The sequence below is a fragment of the Siphateles boraxobius genome, unplaced genomic scaffold (genome assembly GCF_051911475.1).
Source record: "Siphateles boraxobius isolate OS27281-9 unplaced genomic scaffold, OSU_SipBor_1 66, whole genome shotgun sequence".
In the NCBI taxonomy this organism is placed as follows: Eukaryota; Metazoa; Chordata; class Actinopteri; order Cypriniformes; family Leuciscidae; genus Siphateles; species Siphateles boraxobius.
Genome location: NW_027509193.1, coordinates 11,656,984 through 11,684,581, shown reverse-complemented (window position 1 = coordinate 11,684,581; position 27,598 = coordinate 11,656,984). Strand labels below are relative to the sequence as shown.

At 37.9% G+C, this 27,598-nt stretch overlaps 1 protein-coding gene across 4 annotated transcripts; it reads right to left on the bottom strand.

The window, feature by feature from the left end:
• On the bottom strand, positions 1-27,598 carry tlcd3ba (TLC domain containing 3Ba). 4 transcript variants are annotated; one of them, XM_077212225.1, is made up of 8 exons: positions 27,498-27,598; positions 26,616-26,785; positions 24,091-24,250; positions 21,864-21,947; positions 6,096-6,318; positions 5,169-5,264; positions 4,703-4,812; positions 1-2,223 (listed from the first exon to the last, which is right to left on the bottom strand). In XM_077212225.1, exons 3-8 carry the CDS (start codon positions 24,213-24,215, stop codon positions 1,983-1,985), a joined length of 879 nt encoding a protein of 292 aa, XP_077068340.1. In that variant the 5' UTR covers positions 24,216-24,250; positions 26,616-26,785; positions 27,498-27,598; the 3' UTR covers positions 1-1,982. The 4 variants fall into 4 exon arrangements, with proteins under 4 accessions (XP_077068340.1, XP_077068343.1, XP_077068342.1 ...); XM_077212228.1 differs by lacking the exon at positions 27,498-27,598 and adding an exon at positions 27,090-27,163 and having other exon boundaries at positions 26,616-26,782; XM_077212227.1 differs by lacking the exon at positions 27,498-27,598 and adding an exon at positions 26,895-27,107 and having other exon boundaries at positions 26,616-26,782.

Below are 27,598 nucleotides of genomic sequence, written 5' to 3'. Positions count from 1 at the left end.
GAGAGAGCAAGAGTATATTTCAGCTGAGAGAACCAGAATTACAGAACAGTCTTCAGGCAACTAGATAAACAGAAGCCCACTCAAAAGAACATTTACATGTGTATTCATATGTACATTCAGACTTGCTCAAATAAATACATAAATAAGAATAAATTAACAATAAGTATAATTACATAAAAACAAAGTCATTCCTAGCTCAAAATATTTTAACCAGTTCCCAAACCAGTGTACTTTGCTATAGTTGAAAATACTGTCCCTATTCATGCCCAGCACTTCACAGTCGCTTTGAGTTAGTGATGTGATGCAATCAAGTGTAAAACAATCCTGCAGTATTTTGTGTATAGAGCATGTTAAAAGCGTAATTTCTACGACTAGCTACATTGATGCCTTTGAACACACACACTAACTGTAAAGCAGAAAAATAAAAACCCTTCTAATGAGTTACAGAACATGACTAGCCTATACGCTTTCAATTATAGCGGTTCAGAACTAAATCCAAAACTTTGATTTAAGAAAAGTCATCATCTATGCAGTGCTTTTAAAAGTATCTCACAAACTTGGATGTTTGTTTAACACCCCTCCTTGTGATAATTAAGTGCAAGTTTCACTCCTTGAATCCAACTTTTTCATCCTCTCACTTCCACCCCTAATAACACTGTTTAGCATCAAACTGGCAGTCCTGTTGTGAGTATCGCAAAACAAGCAGGCCTAAGGGAGGCGTGTGACTTCGTTGTTACACTGATGACACTTTTAGCATAAAAGTAAGGACTAATTGGTGACACAACATGTCATCAGCGGACCTCCTAAATTTCCAGATAGAAACAAAGGCTGACAGCTTGAGAAGCGGATAAACATCTTGTCAGAGAAAGTACAGCTGTTACACATTTAAAGTGCAGATTACAATCAGTGGTGGTATAGACTTCATATTGTGGCGTGGATCTACTAAGAGGTTGGTGAAGAACGTTTTGCTGACAGTCTAACCCCCTCATAAAACTGTACGAAAAGTACAAATCGATTGGCTCAGGTTCGTCCGAGTGCCTTGCCAACTTCAGCCTGGTTTTCAAGTGCAGCCTTTTAATGGCCAGTTCGGTCCCTTCCCCCTCCGTCTGACATCTGGATCTTAAAAGGATTGGAGTACTGCAGCAGAGATATGCTAATGCATTAGCTGAGCCTCATCCAAATCCTTTAAATGACCCCCCTTCTTCTTTATAACTGCTGATTCACTAACTAACTGGATGCAGCCGCTGCCATCTTGTTTTCAGCTGTAATGAGAACCAGGAAAGGGGAAAACAGCGAGATGGATAATGGGCAATGCATCTGAGGGGTTGTTTTGAATCGAAAAACTTCGGTTTTCAGTCTTTTACTAGTGAGCGGCTTTGCTTTAAACTCATCCGCCCTTAATGAGGAATAGAACTAAATAAATAACGAACAGATTCAACAAAAATCTATTCAAAATCTATATGGAATTCAACGTTAATGATAAAATTGTATGTACAAATTGACAGAGAAATATAAGTTTCCTTTTTTGTATCTTCTATGCAAATGTAACAAACAAAGAGACAGAGATACTCAAGGGAGGAGAACGGGAGGTCTCTTTCAATCCTTCAATCCATCATTCATTTTAAATACTGTTCCTGCTTCGTCCACATCAGTCCCTTTTTCTGAAGCTTATGACCACGGTACTTTACAAATGATGCACTAACCCTGCAAAGCAGACATTTCCCCAACCTAATGCTCTGACACAGAGGGTGTGCATGTTATAGAAAAAAATTATCTGTTTGGGTTGGTCTAAAGTCTTATTTTTCTTCTCAAGGAGAGGATTAGTGAATATGGAGGTTACACAGCTTCAGTTTCTTTGCCTGCGGACCGACGCTGCAGGGTCAAAAAAGATCCACCCATTGAACTCAGTCAATCTGCCTTCAGTTTCCTATTTGGCCTAAACCTAACAACCCTGCAACTACATCTCTATTTCTACCCCTCTCTCAGTGTGAGTCAGCCTCTCTTGGGCTGTATCCATTGGCAGAGGGCATGAGTGAGGTTTTCGGCTCAGAGTCAGTGCTGCTAACAGCCGCTTTGTGCCGTGAAGCTCTGGTGAAGAGGCGAAAGGCACCCCTGCAGATGAGGGAAAACCAGTAAACCTGCGGGGCCATGAGCAAAGCTGCACCTGCGTTATACTGCCAGGCCACAGACAGCGGCACCATGTAGAAGGGGATGGATGCATACCTATGATATGAGCACAAACAAACATGCATAGAGTCAGTACAGTGAATAACAGACAAATTTGGTCCACACTGGACGCAACAAAGGGACCGTTGCAAATCCATTTGTTTATGTCAGTAGCGTGAGTGCTTGAAGTACGTTAGAAATAGAGCAAGGCATCCATTTAATGTTGGAAACTTTTTGTGTTGCACCACATCAGTGTGGACAGCATCACTGATTATAATGGGTTCTATCTGCTTTTGTCGTGCAGCGCTACTCACGTCTGGTGTAGACACAGAATAAGGAATTATATGTATATTCAGTAAATTCAAAGTCCCTTTTAAGAAATGTTTGATCACTCTGTGTTGGCAGCCATATTTGCAATGTCTCCGGGCAGCAACAGTGGTGCTTAAAAGTTTGTGAACCCCTTGCAGAATCTGTGGAAATGTGAATAATTTTGACAAAATAAGTGGGATCATACAAAATGCTTGTTTTTTATTTATTTAGTAATGTCCTGAATAAGATATTTTACATAAAATATGTTTATATACAGTCCACAACAATAGCAGAATAGCTAGATTTTATAGAAAAAAATAGTTTAACTTATCAAATTTACCCTATTCAAAAGTTTAATCCCTTGATTCTTAATACTGTGTGTCGTTACCTGGATGATCCACGACTGTTTATTATTTTTTTGTGTGATGGTTGCTCTTGAGTTCCTTGTTAGTCCTGAACAGTTAACCTGCCCAATGTTCTTCAGATAAATCCTCCAGGTCCCGAAAATTCATTAGTTTTCCAGAAAACATTTGAACAGGATGATCTTATTTTGTTTAAATATAAAATAAATTAATTTAGTACTGTCCTCTGGAAGCAACAGAAGATACTTACATGTTTCCTGGAAGACAAACTAAGTGCAATTTAACTTAAAATTCAAAAAGTTTCCACCCCCTGGCTCTTAATGCATCGTGTTTCCTTCTGGAGCATTAGTGAATGCTTGAACCTTTTTTAATAGTTGTGTTGAGTCCCTCAATTGTCCTCAGTGTGAAAAGATGGATCTTAAAATCATACAGTCACTGCTGGAAAATATTGAAATATGCAAAAAATGCCAGAAACCCAAAGAATTTGCAGGACCTGGAGGATTTTTCTGAAGAACATTGGGCAGTTTAACTGCTCAGGACAAACAAGGGACAAGAACAACCATCACAAAACAAAAAACTGATCGTCGATCAACCAGGTAATGAGGCACAGTTTTAAGTATCAAGGGACATAAACTTTTGAACAGGGTCATTTTTATAAATTCAGACCATATGTAAACATCTTTTATGCAAAATATCTTATTCAGGACAGTACTAAATAAAAAAATATCAAATTTTCACAGATTCTGTAAGGGGTTCACAAACTTTCAAGGACCAGCACTGTATTTCAGGCATACAATAGCAACTCTACTTGAATGCGGAAATACCGAAATCTGAAAAAGAAGTGCATATTTCAGGTTGGTCCAGCCGTTCCGCATGTGCAGTCCCAAGCATGCATCTCAGGACAATGTCTGTTCCAGTGGGAACCAGAGTTTCTAAAGGCAGCTGCAGTGATGCGATGACTACCAATTGGCAAATGGCTCTTTTATTCCAGATGCGGTACTTATTGCGCATTGCACTTTGTCTCATTTGTAGTAATATGAGTGTATTAGCTTGGTATATACGTTATATACACTGTGTTTAGGATATTGCAAGTAACTAACATCAAACTATACAGATGAACTTGATGTTTCATATGTTTTGATCAAAGAAACTGGATGACTTTTCAGACTTGTCAGAACATCGTTGCACATCGTTTCATGCACACTCAACTTATCAAGATATTTTCCCTACTTTGTTCAGTTTTGGAAATTACTGGTGATGCACCGATAAGAACATTTTGGCCGATGCCGATAATTCTTTATATTTGAAAGCTGATAACCTACATATTGGCCGATAAATCTAAATCCAAATTTTTATATAATTTTTGAGAGCCTAATTGCAAAAGTCTCATTATTAAATCCATATGCCAAGCACACAATTAAAATGTTCTCATTATATTATGTAGCCTATATGACCGACTTGTGCTCGACATGTTGCACTTAACTGTATTTTAAAGTGATTCCAATCATATTTCAAGCAATTCAAAACCATCATGGCGAACGCCATCTGAAGTGTCTCAGCTGAAAGAAATAATCCAATATTTATCGCCTTTAATATTTGGCCCAATTATTGGTTATTACAATCGTTTAGGAGGAAGGTGTAAATGTCTCATGTTCAAAACAAATCCAGGGTTGAGACAGATTATGATGCATATTTATTTCTGACCAAAAAAGAAAACGTCCAGATTTAAGATTTCATGTTAATATTAGAGGCACTGTGACTCAGGGGAGAAAAAGAGGATAAAAGAAAGAAGGAACAGATGAGCAATAGAAATATAAGACCTAGTAAAAGACTGACCGATTGAGAGTGTTAAAAAGTGATCATACCTGCCGTAGGCGTAGTAGAGGTAGGGGAAGAGAAGAACTCTGCAGATGAAGAAAGTGACCAGCATAAGAGCTCCATTGACTTTATGTAGGAGAGTGTGCTGTTGCTTGTACTGAGGCACAGAAACAAAGAAGAGCAGAAAGTAGAGAAAGAGAGAGTGTTTAACAGACAGAAAAATATTAATAGGCAGAGCAATGAACCCTGACAACCGTGATTCAATATTCCCCACTAGACATTTAACACCCAAGGAGTGAAGAAGACATGTACAAGAGAGTTGTAAACAAGTCTGTGAAAGATCACTGTCATTCAATCAGATGTTATAAGATTAGTATGTCTGGTAGAAATTACCCATACACTATAAAGAAAAGAAAGAGAAATCTGAAATTCTGCTTGTCTAGGTCTTTAAAAAGAAAGACATAAGAAAAGAAAGTCAGAAAGAGATGCTGAATGAGTGATTGTGTTTAGTACCTGGATGAGTATTTTTCCCAGACAGACAGATGGGGTGCTGAGTTCTGCCAGGAACATCACACCCTGGAAATAATCCCCTTTGCCCTGTCTCCAGAACTAGAAAGAGAGCAAAAGGAAAGAAAATAGGGAAAGGAAACAAAGGAAAAGGAAAGGATGAGAAAATGAAGGGGAAGGAAATTACAGGGGAGGGGGAAAAGGACAGGAAGAAAGGGAAGAAAATGAATGAAGAAAAGAATGGAAGGGGAGGAGGAAAGGAAGGAATGGAAATTATTACAGAAAAGGAAATAAAATTCAAAGGAAGGGAAAGGGGAGGAAAAGAAAAGAGAAAAGAAAGTGGGAAGGGGAAACAGAAAGAAAAGGAAACAAAAAGGAGAGGAAAAGGAAGAGAAAGATAATGGGATGAGGATACAGAAATGGAAGAGAAAGGGAAATGAGAAGAAAGAAGAAAAGATAAAGGAAAAGAAGGGAAGTGGACAGAAAAGGGGATAAAAAACAGAAAGAAAAGGAAGAGATAGTCAGACTTGTGTTGTGTCAGATGTAGAAAATACAGATGCGGCAGAGGTTTTCCTGTCTTATCAGTCCATAACACTTATTGCCATTAAAGTGCAGCTAATGCCAGGGTGCGGGCTGCTGCACTGCTGCCGACAGCAATAGTCTCCATGGATACAGATGGAGAGCATAATCACAGGATGAAAGTACACATGCCCATTCAGGACAAGTTAGACTCAGCCACACTTCAAGCCACCTACATAGCATGTACCACATAGCATCAAATCATCAAATCCACTCTTCAAACAGCCATGAAGCCAAAGCTGTGTTACTACACTCCAAACATATGGCCTCCATAATCATATTCCAAAAAATATGTACTTTAAATGTGTTTATGAAAAAACGTATGTAATGTCACACCACCCTCATTCCACTCACCACAGAGACAGGGAAACAGACAGTAACCATGACGACATGGTGCAAGACCATAAGGAACTCTCTGCGCAGATAGCCGCTGATGGCTGACCTCATCGGTTTGGCCTCGCTATCCTCCTCGTGATCTTTGACCTGAAGTTTGTACCAGTGGCACATGAACATGGCATAGATGTCATAGATGAAGTAGGGGACCGCAAAAAGGATATAGCTGCTGGTAAGCCAATGCCTGGACAGAGGGAGCAGAGAGAAAGAGATATGGAATGAAGGGCCAAGAATGAGGAACCCCCATATGTGCTTTAGGATTACTTTGTGGCAACCATCAGTTATATATATACATACAGTTTCTCACAAAAGTGAGCACAACCCTCACATTTCAGCAAACATTTTAATATATCTTCTCAAGGGACAATACTATAGAAATTAAACTTGGATATATTTTAGAGTAGTCAATGTTCTGCTTGTATAGCAGTATATATTTACTGTCCTCTGAAAATAACTCAACATACAGCTAGGGATGCACCTTGCCGGATCGGGTATCGGTCAGACAAGGCCGAATCCAAATCCGATATTGTGCCTATACTATTCTGTGTTATTGTTAAGCCCCACAAAAGCCCCCAAACATTATAAAGCACCATAAAGTTTTCGTGCACTGTATTACAAGTGTTCTGAAGTCATTATAGTATAATGTGAGATAGAAATGAACATTTAAGTCATTAAATTCAAGATCACGTAAAACAGCGTTTCTCAACCTTTTTTGAACAAACGCCCCCCTGACCTCTTCATGATCATCTTAACTCCCACAAACCACCCACCCCTCCAAAAAAAAAAAAAAAATACTTCAGAAATGTTATTACAGCCAAACATTTACAACACTGATACCTGAAGCCTTAGTTTGTGGTCAAAAAACTGAAACAGAAGTTGCTTATTTTATTTAACCTAAATGTAAAAGCCATAAGTTGAGAAATATTGTGGTTGGAAAAAAAGCAAAAACACATGGACTGTTTGAAAGGTATTGCAAATGTATGTATTTAGAAACTAAAACAAATTCAGGCTCACACACACTTTTTTTTTTAAAGATTAACCAACCCAACAATAACATAACCTAAATGGCCAATGAAAAAGCAGCGGTCGTTCGCAGTCCATGTATCTTTTGGTCATTTGATTTTCCCTTCAGAAACGGGTATTAAAAAACAAAAAATACAAATTAAAATTAAAATACAAAGCGTTTCTCTTTTTCAGTGTCAAAAAGGGTTGAGCGAAATTTTTAAAATGATTTGAGTTTCATTATCTATTTCGGATAACAAAAAATTGAATTACTTTAAAACCAAAACGAAAAAAGGCCTATTTGTTCACATTCCGAGACCGGATGTGGCCACTTACGTGACAAGAGCGCCAAATTTGTAGGGTAGGGCGGTATATCGAGTTTGTACAATATTTCCATAGTTTTTTTAAACGATATGGAATGAGGCAATACCGTTTATCGATACAGTAGTTTTGATACAAGAACATCTGAAAAATAGCGGAGGATGCAGTGTGAACTCCTGGAGTGAAAGTACTGCAATTTGTCCTAAACATGACACAAGCTTATATAGAGTGCCGAAGTTATGACGTCACTTTGTAGGCCAAAACGCGGAAGTGAGTTCCCTCCGGTTCCCTCGCCCTAAAGTCTATGGGTTTTTTGAATGGGTTTTTGCTAAATCGCCTGAAATAAGGTCTGTGGTTAACAAAACCTTTAAAAATTTTCACGTTTTGATCTATGACATAAAACACACCAGTTATAACCTGCTTGTGGTTTTTTAAACTTTATTGTGTCTGCTTGTGGTTTTTTAAACTTTATTTAGGCTTCAAAATGTATACATTTTGGATTAACTTGTAAAGATTATCTTGATAGACAAAACGTGTAAGGGACACAACTCTTTGTTGAACACAGATCTTATTTTTTTGCGATTTTCCAAAAGTCTATGGGGAAAATGCATAGCTTTTTGATCGAGGGAGCCCATGTGCCGCTAACTTAGAGTTGTCCTAAAAAGTGACGTCATAACTTCGGCACTCTATTAAGCGCTTCAAAATAACCGGTAAGATAACGTTATAGTTAACAAGTTTAAAGCAGCTTGCCCAGTCAGATTCTCTGACAGACACTGTTGCTGACTGACAGATAAATGTGTTTAATGCGTTTGAGACGTGGTGCTTTCCTCGGTGCTTAACTTACATTTCACAGGTATATTCTCCATCTGGAAATGTTAGAAAGTCAAACAAATATGTCCATTTCACTGTTAGGATAGGACAAGCTTCTGCAAGTGAATCTCCGCTAAAATTCAAGCTTCCATTAATGAGCGCTGCCGTGCGCATGCGCGCCAAACAGGCGAGCACAATAGAATAGTAGCGCAATAATTCTGACTAAAATATAGGCTACATATGATATTGCTAACATATTTGTTGTTGGAGACAATAAATGTGCCATATGTGGAATTTTAAACCTACAATTATATTTTTATGAAAGTGACCATTATAATGAGGTAATCAAATGCAGGGTAATATAATTAGTTTGTGCTTTTGTTTTAATTTTAATTTTTAGTTTAGCCTTTAGTCATTTTAAAAACAAAAGCATTATTTTTGTTTTTATATTGGAATGTTACAATGTTGGAATGTAATGTGATTTTAACCACCTTTTTGCACATAATATATTGCATAATGCATAGCCTACATTACATTCCCTATATTTGTTTCCATATCCTTCAATATCAACATCGTTTGGATATTACTGAACAGGATGTGAAATAATTTTTTTTTAAATAAATATAGATTTTCTTTATCCAAATAGAAAATCATAGAAAGTACCGAGATTGCAATTTGACCAAAAAATACCGAGATATGATTTTTTTGGCCATATCGCCCAGCCCTACAAATTTGACAGGGTGCCAGTTTTGCTTTAGCCCAGAGTAAAATGTCTTTAGAAACTTACTCAGTTATGATTTTAAGCAGGATCATACCTCGGTTATGGCTTTTGCCACCTCCAACTCCAAATGTGAGTCAGGGAGTCCCATCAAACTTAATCCATTTTCATTGCAAAATCTCCTCACGTTTCTTGCGGAACATCCTCCTGCTCCCCTATTAAATACTTGTGATATCTGCGCTAAGATTTCTGTGGATGACGGGCCTTGTTTTGCAATGTCTAAAATCGCAACTGAGTCAACTGACCATGTAAAATTTGGCGCGCTTGTCACGTAAGTGGCCACATCCGTTCTCGGAATGTGAACAAACGGCATGACAAACGGGCCTTTTTTCGTTTCTGTTTTTAAGTAATTTTATGTTATCCGAAATGTTTTAAATTTTTCGCTCATCCCTTTTTGACACTGAAAAGGAGAAACGCTTTGTATTTTAATTATATTTTTTGTATTTTAAAACAAAAATCAAATAGCCACTGTTTTTTTGTTTTTTAATACCCGTTTCTGAAAGGAAAATCAAATGACCAAAAGATACACGGACCGTTCGCGCCCTCAATTAGGCAATATATAGCCTACTAGGCTTTCAATTTGAATAGCTGGCAAATCAGGCACATCGGGAGCTGGATGTTCGTGGGTGAGGGAATAAAGCCATTTCTAACGTAGCCTACTCAACATACTGTCTTGCACTTCTTGTTTTCCGCCATGATGTTTGAATGTTTTACTAATATACCACGAAGCTTGTGTACAGTTTGATTGGACACATTTATCTTACATTAAACCGCGCAGCAGAGTTCGGAGGCTGCTGTCAGTCCTCAGTGGCGTTCACTCTGACAGCTGCGGCATTTGTTGTTAGGTGTTGCTATGGAGATTATTTGCAGGTAACTAGCCGGACAAGTCTGAGTGGGCTACTAGCAACATTTAAATATTAATTCATTAATTTGCACAGACAGAATTTTATTTTACATTCAAATGAACATTGTATGTGTTGTCAGAGGCCTAAAAGTTGTGATGAATAACAGTGAGTAACGCCCCCTATTTATGCCTGAGCGCCCCCCTCTCTGCTGCCTCGTTCACACCGCCCCCCAACACTGTCCAAACGCCCCCGTTGAGAAATGCTAACGTTAACTTTTCCCTCCGCTGCGGCTGTCAATCATTCTTCATTCAGCATTCAAATAGCGCGTCGCGTTCGGTTACGACAGTCAACATAATGAAACTCTCTCCAAGATGATTCAATGTTACTATTATTATACTTGATCTGTAGATAAAGGTCTATGGTTTCGCATTAAAACAACTTTATCTTGCTGGACTTTATTGCTTTAACTTAATCATGTTACTTTCTTTCTTTCTTTTCCGGGAGTCTATTAGATCACAACACTAGAGTAGAGTCAGAGCACTATAATTGTTCTTCACACGCACATTAACTGAAATTTAAAACTGTTAAAAGAAAAGGCTCAATAAACTATTGCATAGATAGATACTGTATAATACACTACGTATCAATATGTCTTTTGTTTGTGCTTTGAACTTTTCAATGCGGACTCGACGCGCTGCGCGCGGTGACTCCAGCCCAATTTATACTTCTGCGTCAAACTCACGCCGTAGCTACGGCGTAGGCTGTGTGTAGCGCGCGTACCCTCTGGCGTACCCTGACATGCACCTCTCCAAAAATGTAACCACGCGTCAATTCTACGCGAACGCAAGCGCTGTGATTGGTCTGCTAGAACCCCTCCCTCGGGTTTCAAATGCTCACTCTGCATGTGTAATTGCGCGTCAAAGCGGACAACGACGCAGAAGTATAAATGAAAACCAACGCGTAGTGTATAGCGTAGAGGCTCTGGCGTAGGTCTGACGCAGAAGTATAAATTGGGCTTCCGTGTTGCTTCAAGCGCATCATTCTGCACACAGGATGCGTAAAAGCACTTTGTGCCGCACTATTGCAGCATTTCATATCATAATACAGTGACGCAATAAAAGATTATTAATAGCCTTTCTTGTTCTGTTCTATCTATCATATGTTCTAGCCTCATTAAACAGGTGTGCTATATATTTAAAACATGTGTCAATTGTATAGTAGCCCAGCTATATATAAATTAATTTATCTTTGATTTTTGTTATCTTGTTTTTCATGAATGTATTTTACAACAATACAAAGAGCAATGTGTAACGTTTTACCAGATTTAGTGTTAAACTTATTGTCTCTTGTTTGTTTTTTTCACTAAATGTTCAGATTTTATACAACTAATTGTGGATTTGTTTTTCTTTATAATTAAGTTGTCTGTATTAAGTAGATTGTGTTTAACACACAAAAGAGTGATTATCAGTTCAACACACAGAGAGTTATATAAATTCTACTGGATTTAAAAAAAAACTGTGTTGGTATCGGATCGGATACTCAGAATTTTTGGTATCGGATCGGATCAATTCTGAAAAAAGTGGTATCGGTGCATCCCTACATACAGCCATTATTGTCAAAATAGCTCCCGTGAGAAGATATACTAAATTGTTTGCTGAAATGTGAGGGGTGTATTCACTTTTGTGAGATACTGTATATACAAGGGGCGTAACGGTACACAGAAGTCACGGTTCAGTACGTACTTCGGTTTTGGGGGTCATGGTTCGATACAAGTTCGGTACAACAGGAAAAGGCAACACATCCCCCAATGCTATGTTTCTTTTCATTTATTTTGAACAGACAGTAGTGCAAATTACAGTTTGTTCCACCTAGCGGCATTTAGTCCCCCCTGAGGTAGTTGGAACAGTCTTCTTTTTCGTGTATTAGGACCTAAGCAGTGAACAGAATGCATTCTTGCATATGTCATAATTTTTTGTAGGGCTGATAAAAAAAAAAGGTATTTGGTCACAACCAGCAACAAAACTGAAAAGCATCTCTTGTGTTATAAAAGTACAAAATAAATGGAACAATGAAAAACAAATTTAAAGAAAAATAAAACTTGTGCAGAGATTAGATTTCTTTGCGCGTGAGAGTTCATTAACATGCGGTGATAATGACAGATAGTAGTTATGTTAGCCATGACACCAACGCTCCGAGGTGGGCGTAAAAAAAAATAAAAAAAATGAAACTAAGCTTTTTAAATCAGCTCAAAATCAAATCAAGTAATAAACTTTTTTCCAATAGAATTGTGTTAAAAGCTTGACTTCGCCAGCACTAGCGGGTACACAAAGTTACCACATTGACTCATATTACACTTTTTCAATAAATCACGGAAAAATGAGCGGGGAGAGAAAGACCCTACTTCACATTTCCATGAGGAGAGAAGCGAGTGAAGCGTCTCCTTAAGCTTCCCATTTCCAGGACAATCATATTTCATCACTGGACTGTAGTAGTGAGACATCCACGACACAAATTGGCACAATGCCAAATGATTTTGTCTCATAATAACAGCGGAAACAACTTTAATACTCGTACATCATTTGAAACTGTAAAGGGTCTATTTTTATTTGTGCACACTCCCAATAAAAACAAAACATTGTGCTTTTGTAAAATAAAGAAAACAAACAGGATTCTGCTTTCTGCCGTTCGGGTTTGCTTAATTGTCACAAAAATTCAATTAAACTCAGTCAACGTACAGGCTACTAGCAAGCTCTTGCATGCCATCTGAACTCGTCAATGGCGAGTCGCAATCTTGTTTTGGGTTGTTGCATAGATTGTCTTTTCTTCTGCTCTTTTTCCTGTTGTGGCAGTTAGCAAACAGCATTGCTACTGGTTTGGAGTGTGGACCTCCTGTGACTGACTGTATTCGACTGACTGTGACCGACTGTATTCGATTGACTGTGACCGTAACCGTGAAGTTTCGGGAAAAATACATGTACCGTAACACCCCTAATATATATATATATATATATCACTTTTCCATGATTTTTTCCCAGTCGTCCTTTATATTTGACAAGGAAGGATTTAAAAAATTATTTTTTAGATATTATGATCAGAATGGCCAAATAAATATTTCAAACCTATGCAGAATTAACTAACTTTCCATGACTTGTTCCCTGATATTTCTATGAACATGTCCAAGGTGCTCAGTACTGCACCTGGAGGTTACTTGCAGGTAAGTTGGGCTTGAAAATACAACACCGTACATAAAAAGAGCTCTGCTAAGATTCTGATAAATCTCTTCTTTTGTGTTGCATGTAAGAGAAACATTCATACAGGTTTATAACAACAACGAGACGTTTTCATTTTGGGGTGAAGTGTTCCCTTAAAATTTGACTAGCAAATTAAGCATCAGTCTGATTGTAGAGGCAGTAAAACTATTTTCTGTCTTCCTAAGATAAATTGGGACACAAGAGTAAACAATTGTCCTGAGTAAAATTTGATGCAGAATTGTGAGGATAAATGTGCTGTATTGTGCTGTATAATTCTGTTGTTCTTTTGAACTTTCTATTCATCAAAGAATCCACAAAAATACGGTACTCAACATTTGAAGTGGATCACAACCTTTCATCAAAGTTATCCATTCATTTTGAACAATACCAATTCTTGTCTTAGGACAACTTTGATGAACTTTTTTTTTTTTTTTTTTTGTTCCACTTCAAATGTTGACTACTGTATGAAGCAGCACAACTGTTATTAACATTAATAAGAAATGTTTCTTGAGCACCAAATCTGCATATTAGAATGATTTCAGAAGGATCATGCGACACTTAAGACCGGAAAAATGATTCTAAATGATGCACTCAATGGGTCTCATTCATTAATAATTGCATGGATTATTTCGTATTTGTATGCACAGGAGAACTTCAAGAAAAATCTCCTAATTCACAACACGTTCGTACACATAAATTTGTTCTTGAATTTGAGCAGCCATGTACACAAGGTTAGTCATTTGCATAAAACACACCCAAGCCATCTCCTTATAAGGGCTATCCGCACACACATTCCTTACAGCCTTTCGTCACACTCGTCAGACTTGACAATGTTTGCAGATGCGCTCTCGGCCGATCCTCGAGCAATCCAAAGCGTCACTCACACCTGTTCTCGTTAGCCAGCTGTACAAGCATATCTGCGTTATTCAGAGAAACCTCACAGCTGAAGCTATAATGCAGCTTTCTTACTCTTTAACTGTATATGATGGAATGTGTTTAAGATTAAATTTAATTTATTTATTTATTTTTTATATAATTTTATATATGGATTATACAATAATATGGATAATACAATTCATGCAACATACTTCAATATAATTATAGTTGTGTTAGGATGAAATATAACTAGGGTTGGGTACTGTTCACATTTGAACTGGTACCAGTACCTGAAAATCGTTGCCGATTTCATATTAAAATATTACGTTGCCGTAATATTATTATGAAATTGAGATATCTAAATTCTACTGTACAACAGAAATATACAGGGTCCAAGTATTGAGTGTATAACTGAACATAATTATTTGAAGGTTGACTTTTTTTGTAATAAAAAAACACTTATTTTATTGGTCAGATGAAATATGCAAATTTTTTGAGATAGGAATTTTGGGTTTTCATGAGCTGTATGCCAAAATCATCAGTATTAAAACAATAAAAGACCTGAAATATTTCAGTTGGTGTGCAATGAATCTAAAATATATGAAAGTTTAATTTTTATGATTACATTATGGAAAATAATGAACTTTATCACAATATGCTAATTTTTTTAGAAGGACCTGTATTTCAAGTTAAACCGAACTTTTATTTTGATTGGTTGTGGTGAAGACCGTTGATTTTCCTTGTGTTAATGATATAACAATAGTTTTTCTTAAATAAAACTGTAATATGCTGATGAACTTCAGTGACTCTCAGATAGGCTCTGGAAATGCATTCATATTCTCATATAGTGAGACTGCAGAGGCTGAAAAACACAGCAAGGGTCACACGTGCTTCAGTGTGTGTGTGTGGTAAATGAAACTGCACGTCTGCGGCAGCGATTGATTTCATGTGAATCGGTACTCTGTAGTACCAACGCAATTCGGTCGGTACCCAACCCTTAATATAACTTCTTAACACGATTATACGGGCGTACACAGAGTAAGTGTTTTTTGCGTACGTGTGGTTTCAGTTGTTCCTATATTTTTTCGTAAATTTTATTATGAAAATTTTGGTGAATTTATTTATTTGTGATTTTTTCCATAAATCGTCCGTACGCAGAGTTCATGCACAAACTTGTGCGTATACATACTTAGTGAAGGAGACCCAATGACTGGCTGTCCAACTGGTGTCTGCATAATAATATAGCAGGTTTCATAGAAAATTTGGACAATCCACAGACTCCCGGAGCTCCTCCATGAAACTCGACACCGGTCTGGCGTACAGGTGATGCTCATTAGCACTCGCGCCACCAGCCTCGCTTTGTGCCCATGGCTCTCAGCCACGTCCTGCTTGCCACACTTCCGCACATAACAACCTAGAATACTATCTGACACTTGATGGCTGAACTGTCAGGTATTTGGTATCAAAGGCTGCGTTTACACTTGGCATTAACATGCGATCACCGTGATCCGATCAACTAGGTCGGATTATAAGCCCATCAGTGCACGGTGCGTTTACACCTGCCCACATCAAGTGGCTTCTGTATCTGGATAACAGATCGAATAAAAAAAATAAAAAAAATAGGATGGTTCCGGTGCAAAGTCGACCAAAGTGGTGGGTTTTCTTTTAGAAACAGTTTTCAGTCGGGGTACATTTTACAAATCTCGCAAAATGAGGAGGATCAAGAGGCTTCAAGTACTAATAATGTATGCCGTAGTGGAAACGGTACAGAGAAACATAGGCTGTCCGAGAACGTTGCCAGCTGTGGTCCGCGTTCTTTACAGAAAATGAATGGTTCTGCAACTTTAGGGTGCGAAAGCAAACATTTCAGTATATTTGTGATGTACTTCGCACTCGACTGTATCGCAAAACCACACAGCTACGTGCAGCAATTCCTGGAGAGAGCAGGGGGAATTATGACAGTGGGCGGGGTTTTGTGTGACGTCCACCTGTGAATGCAGACACGATGGCTGGATTGCGTTTACATTACACTGAGATCCGATCTCAATGCGTCCTCGACTACCTCCGAACCCGAACCACAAAATTTTTATTTCTATGATCTACGTATCCCAAAAAATTGGATAACAATAACTTTTTGACAAAATTCGCTTTTGTCAGTGAAGAAAGTAAACATAGGGTCAACTGATAGGTTGATTTATGAATAATTTTCTCAGAAGCGTTCATTTACTGAAAGCTACTAGGAAAGCTAGGTAGCCTAACTAAGTTCAACTAACTAAATTCATTCACAATATACACATTCATTATTGATCTGATTCCTAACACAGGGCCGTAGACAGGGCTTTATTATCAAAGAGGTCCTACATTTAGGGTTGTCAGGGGGTTCAAATTTTTTATTTCTCTGATGTGTGCATTTCAAGACATTTGAAGGCCAAAAAAGGAGAAGAAATAGCTTTAAAACCATGTCAGTGGTAGTCAATACCTGCTCTCTCATCTCCATCACTCTTTCTTTTTCTCTCAGTATCTTCATTTTGCCCTGTCTCTTCCCCTCCGAAAAATGAACTTTTTTAATTTACTGAAGGCTACAAAATTTTATTATAATTCTCAACATGTACACATTCATCATTAATCTTGTGCCCAACATGATGCAAACGGCTTTGTTAATGTTTCTTGTCACCTCACAATGACAGTAAACTAATTATTACATTACATGAATCACGTTGCATAAGCCTATTAGTTTGCCTGATTATTTCTGTCATCCGTTTAACATTTATGACCTAAAAAAACTGTCAGATATGAAATGTTTAGTTTAGCTACTTACATCTTATCTCGCACTTGACCATAAACTGAAGCGTCAGTCACTCTGCTAAAATTCGCGCTCAGCAGCTTCTGTGACATAAAGCCCGCCTATTTGATTGGTCATCTCAAATATTCTGACATTGACGAGCAGTGACAGACCAATGAGGCTAAGATGAAATCACACACACACACACACACACACACACACACACACTGTCCTCTTTTTCTGACGTGCACTCTGCTCGCGCGACGCTGCGGATTGAAGACGAACGCGCTGAATCTGATTATAACAAGACTAAAGCGAACACGAATTTGTGTAGCTTAAACTTAATCACACATTTTTAGGGGGGCGAGGCAGAAGTTCAGGGGAATTTGATTACACCATTTCAGATAGCCCGTCGGGCAGACCGGTTATGCATTTTGGTAGCCCGACTTGAAAACACAATAGCCCCGGGACGTCGGGCTAGCGATTTTGCGAGCCCTGAACTGGGAACAATTCCAATAACACCCTATGTACTAGTTACATCATAAGAATGGCATTTACACCAATATTAGTCTCTCTGTTTATCCCGAGGCTACCACAGTAAGCCATATCCGGTCTGTATTCAGATCAGATGATGGACCTGCACCTAGACACGACCACAACCCAGCCCTGAATGTCAGCAGAGTTCCTGTCAATTAGACCAGGGGTTCTCAAACTTTTTGGGACCAGGGACCCCTTAGAGCGGAGAAAAAATTTCCAAGGACCCCCTCTCATAACAATAACTGTCTGTGATTAATATGCTTAAAACTATTTGTACTCTTAAATGCCATTGGAATTAATTGCATTGTAATCTTTTTCACCCTAAAAACTTAAGACCTGTTTTATAGAACAGAAACACATGTCAGTTTAAATCATGTTAATACCACTGATATACTTGTAAACAGTGGGTATTTTATTCAAATTGTATTTGGACTTAATAGCATTTACAGCAAGTAATTTATCTTAAAAGTTTTCTTAAAATCAACAGCAAGACAGCAAGCACATGCTTGTTCTAATAAAACCAAACATTAAAATTCCCTAGATTAAAATGAAAACATTAATATTTTACATTAGAATAATAGTTCACCCAAAATTAAAATTCTGTCATCATTTACTCACCCTCAAGTTTTTCCAAACCTAAATGAGTTTCTTTCTCCTGGTGAACACAAAAGAAGATATTTTGAAGAATGTCAGTAACCAAACAGTTTCTGGACCCCATTGACTTCCATATGTTTTTTTCAAAAAGTACCAGAAACTGTTTGGTTACCCACATTCTTCAAAATATCTTCTTTTGTGTTCAGCAGGAGAAAGAAACTCATTCAGGTTTGGAACAACTTGAGGGTGAGCAAATGGTGACACACTTTTAATTTTTTTGGGTGAACCTTCCATTTTAAATAACATTTAAATTATGTAATGTGACTTTATGTGCATCAGCTTTAAATTAATGAACTAATTGCACCTTATATCAATGGCAGAACAATCAACAAATCATAACAGAATTAACACTGTTGCAGAACACATCCTAGTAATTAAGTTAAACCAAACTTTTATTTTGGTGGGTTGTGGTGAATAAAAGATTTTGCTACCTTGTCTCTCATAGAGCAAAACAATTAATCAGAAAAACAAATGTGAATAAGATTACAGCTGCCGTGATTACCTAATCATGAAAAGTGCATATTACAGTTTATATTTTTCCCTTTGCATTAAAGGTACTTACAACGTGCTTTTGCAGCGTTGAGCATTGTAGCCAATTACAGACATGTCTGTTGAACGCATCGGCCAATCAGAGGCGTTTAAACAAGTCGCGTGCTTAAGATGTGTTTTGCGCGAGCTCACCGAGTTCTACACTTTTCGCAAACCTGTCATTATTATTGGCAATAACCTTAAAATGCAAATAAGAGATTAACTGCAATGTATTTGATATTCTTGATGCTGCTCTGCTCTAATGCTACTCATTTACGCACCGCTCAGTTTGTTGGATGACAAAAACTTCAGCGGTCTAGCTCATCAATGTCAAAATGATTAAAAGAATGCGGGGCTTAGCCTACCGTTCACAGAAGGATGTTAACATGAACGAACGCCTGGTAAAATGTAAGTAGATAAAGATTTAATATTTTACAACTGTAAATATTTCACTAATACAATAAACCTTTCTTTTTCTTTATTCCCTTAAATCACTTTTATAATCAATTCATTAATTCAAATAAAAATACCCAATTTTAGTTTGGGCTAAAGCCCCGAATGTCCACTGACCCTAGAACCGCCCCTATTTTTGTATCAAATTAAATGCTGAAACGTCCTCAAAGTGACTCTTAGTAGCTCTGGAGATGACGCTCTTGTGTAAAGGCAAAAGGCACATACATTTTTACTCCTGTAGGCCTATGCCGCCTATCAAATAGAATGAAAGACTTTTTAATCTCATAATTCAGACTTTAAAGTCACAATTACCTTTTCTTTTCTTTTTTGTATTCAGTGGCAGAAAGGGGCATCCATTACAAATGACATAGGCAAGCTACTAAACGTCTTAAACAATATTAATTTAAAACAGTTTAAATAAACTGACGGATAAAAAAAAGAACTGAAAAATTTAAACCTAGCCTCTTGACTTTGATTTTACAACTAGGCTAGGCTACTGTATATTCGCGGATTCACTATTCTCTCTGGATATGCGCACGCGTTTGTGGGGGAGAGAAAGAGAGAGAGCAGGAGCGCTCTGCCAAGAATTTCCCCGATGGTCTGACTGGACTCCGCGATTCCCCGGACCCTACTTTGAGAACCACTGAATTAGACAATCCCCTGTGAAGGCCTCTTCGACATGATAGCCATCAGCACAGATTTAGCAAAGACCACAAGAACCAGACAAGTTCTCTGCACAGACCCATTACCAGCTTTGTCTCCATACTGGAGTGATGAATGCAATCTTCAAACAAAAGGAACTGAATTAAATATTTGAATGCTTCCGATCAACAATTTGATTTCTGACTGAATCATGATCACACCGTATTCGTTCGTTGGCCAGAAGAGAACTGGCCCCCCGACTGAGCCAGGGTTCTACCAAGGTTTTTTTTCTCCATTCTGCCACCTGATGGAGTTTGGGTTCCTTGCCACTGTTGCCTCTAGCTTGCTTAGTTGGGGACAATTAATATTCAAAAATATTACTGATTTGACAGCACTGACACTATAGGATGAGAAGTGAACAGAAATGAAACAGTCAACTTCACTGTTTTTCTGCTGAACTGCTTTTTAGATGAAATGAACTAATTTAATAATTGATGATCTTTCCAAGGAACTGAATCAACACTGAACTGACATCAGCTGAACAATGACACTATTTTCTTTTAGAGCTGCTGTACAGCCGAAATGAACTGTTTGCATCATTGAATAAATTTTCTGTTATCACTGTAAAGCTGCTTTGAAACAAACTGTGTTGTATAAAGCGCTATATAAATAACAGTCTCTTGACATGATTAAAAATGCAGCTGCCCATCACTGGAATAAATTACTTCTTAAAATATATCAAAATAGAAAACAGTTCTTTTAAACTTTAATGATATTTCACAATATTGTCATAATATGTCCAATAGATTTGAAATGTGGGTCCGTGCACACTCTAATATTGCCCACAAACCATTGCGCTTTGGAGAAGGATTTGGTTCAGAGCTTCAAACTGAAAAAAACTACAAAAATAAAAAAACATACAAACATGACAGATATGCCTAACCTACGGTTACATAGAGAGGTTTAGATAAAGGGGTTTGAGTGACTGATAATCAACATTTAACCTGATTAAAAAAAAACATTTACATAATGTTATCTGTATTATATTTAATCTGCAACATCTGCAAAAACAATCTAAACTTTTATAAAGATCTATTTGGCCATTATCTGTCTTCTATTTCATCTGCAACAACAATGTGAACTTTTATAAAGATCCATTTGGCCATTAACTTTTAAACCCATCATTATGCAAAATATGAGGAGAGTTCTACCGATGAAAGACCCACGTCTGGAAGATCAACGTGCTACTTCTTATCTCTCTGATACAGTAGGAAATGAAATGAAATGTGGAGGACGTTAACTGTGACAAGATGATTGACAGTGTAACTATGTGAAAAAACGTCCGTTAAAGATGCAATTTTATTACATGATAGTATGTCTCAAAGCTGGTCTACTCTTCTGCTACACACCTAAAAGTATGTATTTTTTCTCCACAAAAAGAAAACATACTTTTAGGGTGTAGTATAAGTAATTGGGACACACCATTAGTCTAATTCCCAGGCTTCCTGTTCCCTTGATGTTGCATTTACAACACAAACCCAGAGTAATTGAGTTTACCTGGCTTAAATCATTTATGAAACATGATTGCTCTGATCCATTTGAGCTGCCAGTCTTAATTAACTTGTGGGCCTTCGGGTTAAGGCACAACATAAACAGATAAACAGTACTAAATAAGTTAAATTCGATTAGGTGAGGTAAATCAAATTAGAGCAAACCGTTTTCGACAAACCATCAGCGTGAACACATTAAATGGGTTTCACAGAATGTTAAGATCTTCATCTGAAACCGCTGACTAAAGACGTCATAAAAATTCACTATCAAGTTTTTACAGAGTATTCTTCACATCTACTCTCTCTTGCTCCCTTTCCCCTGGCTTGGTGTGCCACAATGGATTTACAGATAGAAACTAATTAGGTTAAGAGCCTAATTAGATTATTCTGACATAAGGTGTGCATTGGAGGAATAGCACATTCTTAGAAACACTCAGAGTGAAGGGAATACTTTTGCACTCCTACACGTCTGGGAGCAATTCCATAGAAATTATAGAATTCTCAGCTGTATACACAAATGAAATCAAATGAAATAAGACGAGAGAGACACATGCACATGGGAAAACAAACAAACACCACAGTAAAGCAGTGTTGTGTAAAACAGTCCTCCTGCTTATAAAATCAACCAGAATTACCCCCAAAAAATATTTTCTCTTTTATATATATCTAGCTACAATTCACATCTTCAGCTGATACTCACTTGTCCTCGATAATGTCTTTACAAGAACAGGCGATGATGTATCCGGCAGAGGACGCCATAATGGCTTGAACGGAGGACACCAGCCTGAGAAAGAGTGAAAAAAAAATAAGTCACATGCATGAAAGAAAGCCAAAGCAGAGAGCAAAACAGACTGCAAACATCTTTAGATCAGAGATATTGGAAACCATTAATAGCAGATTCTGATCACACCAGTTAAGGGAAGGGTCATTTAAGCAAGATATTACACAGTAAATTTCCTAGCTAAGCAGAAAATCTCATCAATGCACCAGAAAGTGCACCGCAACCAAACATAACCTTACATGCAACGTCTTTACTCTGCAGATCTTAATCTGACACATTTCTTGCAAAAAGGCCTTCAAAACAGGATAATGATCTCTGCCATAAACTTACAGCGACACATTTTGTGATAGACCAGCAAAACATACCAATATTTGGTTCATATAAAATTATCTGCCCCTCAGTTTCAGCCAACCATTTTCGGTTTACAAATATTTTGTGTGACTTACAAATATTTCAATATATCTCAGCAAGTGTACATTTTATTAATGCGGTTTTATACACATACTCACCAGCCCCTTTATTAGGTATACCTTGCAAGTACCAGGATGAACTAACTTTTGCCTTCATAACTGAATTATTTCTTTGTGGCATGAAGTCAACAAGGTGTTGGAAACATCCCTTAGAGATTTTTGTCCATTTAAACATGATAGTATCACGCAGTTGTTGCTGATTCGTCGGCTGCACATCCATGATGTGAATCTCTCATTCAACTACATCCCAAAGGTGCTCTATTGGATTGAGATCTGGTGACTGTGGAGGCCATTTACATAAAACAAACCCACAAACAATGTGCATAGATCTCAGAGTGACATAACATGCTGCTTGGCTAAAGATATAGACTTCATGGATCTGATCGCATAGTGATAATAACGCAGTGTTTTCCAATGTCATTTGAAAGTTCAACATATGGAACTTAAGGCTGTGTCTGAAACCGTCCCCTTTACCCTTAAATAAGGCAATATTCAAAGGGACAGCCATTTGTAGTGGTGTCTGAAACCATACTGGACATTATCAAGCGTACTTATTTAATCCCTGTGGCGAACAGGACGAGGCCGAGGGAAGTGAGAGAACTGTGCGAGGCCGGTGGCCTGAGTGTTAATGAGCGACACCTGTGAGACGCACCGGTCTCGCATCTCTCATGGAGCAGCGGAAGCATAAAGGAGGAGCGACGAAGTTGATGATAGAGAGAGGAACAGGCTTGTGTTTTATGTTGTGTTTTGTTTTATTTTCGGTAGCCAGCAGTCGTCCACGGGGGGGTGCTGGCAGTTCTTTGGTTTGTTTGTTTTATTTTAAAGTATTTTTGATTGCGGGAACCGGTGAACAATCAAAAATACTTTATTTAAAATAAAACAAACAAACCAAAGAACCGCCAGCAGCCCCCCGTGGACGACTGCTGGCTACCGAAAATAAAACAAAACAACATAAAACACAAGCCTGTTCCTCTCTCTATCATCAATGTCGTCGCTCCTCCTTTATGCTTCCGCTCCTCCGTGAGACATGCGAGACCGGTACGTCTCACAGGTGTCGCTCATTAACACTCAGGCCACCGGCCTCGCACCGTTCTCTCACGTTCCTCGGTCTCGTCCTGTTCGCCACACAGACCATTCTCAGTAAATCCTAGAGATGGTTGTGTGTCAAAATCCCAGTAGATCAGCAGTTTCTGAAATACTCAGACCAGCCCGAACCAACAACCACGCCCCGTTCAAAATCACCATTCTTCCCCTTTCTGATGCTCAATTTGTACTTCAGCAGATCGTCTTCTTGAGCATGTCTACATGGATAAATGCATTGAGTTGCTGCCATGTGATCCGCTGATTTGATATTTCCATTAACAAGAAGTTGAACAGGTGTACCTAATAAAGTGGCCGGTAAGTGTATATAAATCTCATTCACTAGTCACTTTCACTGATGCAGATATTTACCCTTCATCAATTTATAATTTTTTTACTGAATCTTAATAAATCATACAAAAAAAATACAATTATAAAGCCAATGCCATGACTTTCATGTTTATAAACAAAAAGAGAATATAATATTATCTTTACTGACATACATATTCTGAGAAGAACCACAAGTAAATAAAAGTAGGTAGTATGAGGCTGACAGGACCTTTCAACACAACTAATTTTATATTCCCCCTTTTTACCTGGACGAGACAATGACAGCATCCTTCTCGCTCCATTTGAGTCCAGGACCATGTTTCAGGATTCGCTTAGACAGCAGGAAAAGGCCGGGGAAGAATATGGAGCCAGCTGCAAGGATGCTCAGCATAATCTCAGGAAATGTTGCTCAACGTCACTGTCTGTCTATAGGGGATAAAAAATCACATATTTTAGGGTTTTGTTTTAATGAACATTTTATAATATACATATTTATTTATATAATAGGAATGTATATAAGAACATCCTTGAAAATCGAGAAAAATCAAACATGAATTTTTTTTTATGTCTGTTTAGTTAGTGACAGACATTTTGCTTCATAATTTTGAAGATTAGAATATGAGTTCAAACTCAGCGTTATAACTTGATTCTCACCAAAAATCTGTTCACTGAAAGAAAGGAATGAGAAGGGCAAGGCAAAGACAGAAGGATGAAACAAATAGGGAAAACAAAGAAGGAAAATTAGACCACAAAAATCCACGTTAGAAGTCAAAACAACAAAACACAAATACCTTTGTAAATGCAACGTACATAAAATGTACTGTGCCAATACACAAAAATTAACTTTAACTACCACAATCAAGTCCAGACTACAAAAGGTACACATTGCAATGGCACGACACGGATCGATTCCCCAGATATCTTCAAGAGAATTCCATTGCAACTGCATGCCTTCACTACTAGTCTCATTATTGCATTGTAAGGAGTCCTTAAATTATTCTGGACCATTGCCATATATATATATTAATAATATATATATATATATATATATATATATATTGAAGCAGAAGAAGCTGGGATGATGGGGGTGTCCGTACTAAAATAGGCGTAGAAAGGATTAGCAGGCTAGAGATTTAGAAAGATTACTGCAGGGAGAGGGAGGGGAGCGAGACGAGGGGAGGCCAAGAAGAAAGAAAAAGGGTATGTGGGGGGGTGGAGGTCGTAATTCTGTGGTACAGTAAGGGAAACCTTGTGGGAGGAGGTGAAAGGGAGTGTATTATTCTTTTTATTGCTACATTGGGACTGTGGGTGCATGTCTGCAGCAAGCAAATCCAAAAAGCTAAAAAGACGTCACAGAAATCAAAATCTATAGCAGCCAAATCAAGAAGGGCATTACAGACATGACAGCGAATGTGCGTTAGTTCATTATTCTAAAGCTTGTACTAACGAATCTGTTCATGCAACATGCAAATCATTCATGAGAAAATTCAGTTCGCACAAATCAAATTATGAAAACACATAACTCCGCAACACATGATGCTTTTCCATTTAAAAAAAATCTAAATCTCCCGCAAACTAACTATATTATAAAACCCTTCGCCATTACCTACATCATCTTGGGTCACACTCTGATTTTCTCCATTCATGTAAATAACAGCAAAGCAGTACGAGCAGCGCGCATATTCACAACGCTACCTTCAGAGCTAGCAGGCTAGCGGCATCCATCCTATTGTGTCATCGCCAGCAGGACACGAGGCAGGGGGAGTCTCCTCGAGACCTCTAGCTAACAGGTTGTAGGCGACAGGCCCACTGGCTGTGTGTGTGCTTACACCAGCCAGTAATGAATCACTTTTCATCCCCACATGGTTGACAGTGTTCAATCAGTGCCATGCAACTCTTTTGCTGTAACCCATTCAGACCCAAACACTAAAAAAAACACCAGCATGTCTTATTTATACACTAAATGAGCTATACATTATATTAAAATTCAAGATTGTTTATGACTTAAAAATATATATATTTCTGACATCTATATATTTTTTTATATATATACACATTCTTTAAATAATATTATATGCTACTGAAAATCCATTGTAGATTAAAAAGTTTTTATATATACATATATACACACATATATAAATATTTTATTTTAGTGATTGTTAAAAGTTATGTAATTACTATAGTAATAACAGTAAATTATTAACTACTAAATAAAAATAAAAATTATTCATTTTTGTATAAATTGTATTAATTTCATTGTTGGAAGAATACTATTTCAAAATATAACAACAAACAGCTTAAACAAAGAAACAAGTCATATAATGTTGTTGGAGGAACAAGTTTCCCCTATGAATGGCCATAATCCTCTGCAGGGCTCAAACCTGCAACCTTTCAATGACAGCTCAGGTGTTTTCTTATGTTACTATGCCACATCACCCACAGCTTTGTCAAATCACCTTAGAGACATCAAGTTGACATGTCATTACATGAGCATTGGTCAGATATCTATTGCTGTTGCATATGGTCAGAGCAAATTATTCATTCTACAACTTTGGTTATAGGCATGGTCTTTTTGGTGAAAATGTCACAAAATTTGTAGGAATTATTACTGAAACCATATCAAACAGTATTATGCAAAAAACCAACAGAGAAAAGTAATACAAGTTAGAATGTACATGGAGTCTGAATGTTAAAACATTCATAAAGGATGCTGTAGAAAAGCAGCAGGAGGACAGGATCATATTGGACAAGAGCAAGAGAAGCAAGCCAAAAAAAAAAGGCAGAGGATTACTTTAAGGTTGAGCAGCGATGGTTGTGGGGCAGGACAATCCTGTCACAATCTTGAAGAAACCGGATCACAAGGTCCATGAGGCATCTGTGAGATGGTCGACATGATGTTGTCGAAAGTATCCTAAGCTCTTGATCGCAGAAAGTTTCACAGTTTTGGTTAAACAGCACCTGCTGGGAAAATACATGCGTTAACATATAACAACGAGAAAGACAGAATAATAGTGTTTAAGGACGAACGGAATTAATGCAAAGTTTGTCTGAGCTGTCTGCCCTCATCCACCTGTCCAAGAGATAAGTGCATCCCTACATATAAGAGAGCTGCTCCGCGTCCATCTCATCTTCACAAAGCTCTTTACTCAAGCGTAATCAGCAAATCAAAAGCTGCAGTGGTCAGATGTGACCACACTCAGACATTAGCCTTGCAAATTATTAATTTAAATGAAAATGTAGGCTATACGTGGCAGAGAGCGGATACCTGCGCCAGATGGATGAGAGAGAAGCAGGTCTCCAGGCAACCACTTTGGTCCCCGGTTCTGCCTCTCGAACCACCTCACAAGGATTAGACAAAACAAGAGGGGCACCGCTGAAGGCAGGGAGAGTGGAATGGCTCATATTTGACTACAAAACATGTGCAAATCCTGAACCAAATGCCGAAGGATATCTAAATAATGGCGTTATTCTAATTCCCCTGTATGCAAAGTAGAGAAAGAGTCACGCTAGCTTTCATGCTAGCGCTGGGCTAACATGACTCAGACTAGCCTCGCTGAGTGGATAATTACAGCCCTGGTTGGTCTCCGTTGTCTTTTTACAGAACCTTTAACTAATATCACCGGACAAGTCAATAAATATTACTCGGACACGGAAAAAAGTAGGTTTAACTTACTGTGCATCGATCTCGGTTCAGAAATCACGTCTTTTCGACTGGCCCCAGTCCTAAATGTGTTGACAAGAGATTAATTTACTTTTAAATCTGCACCGCGACTC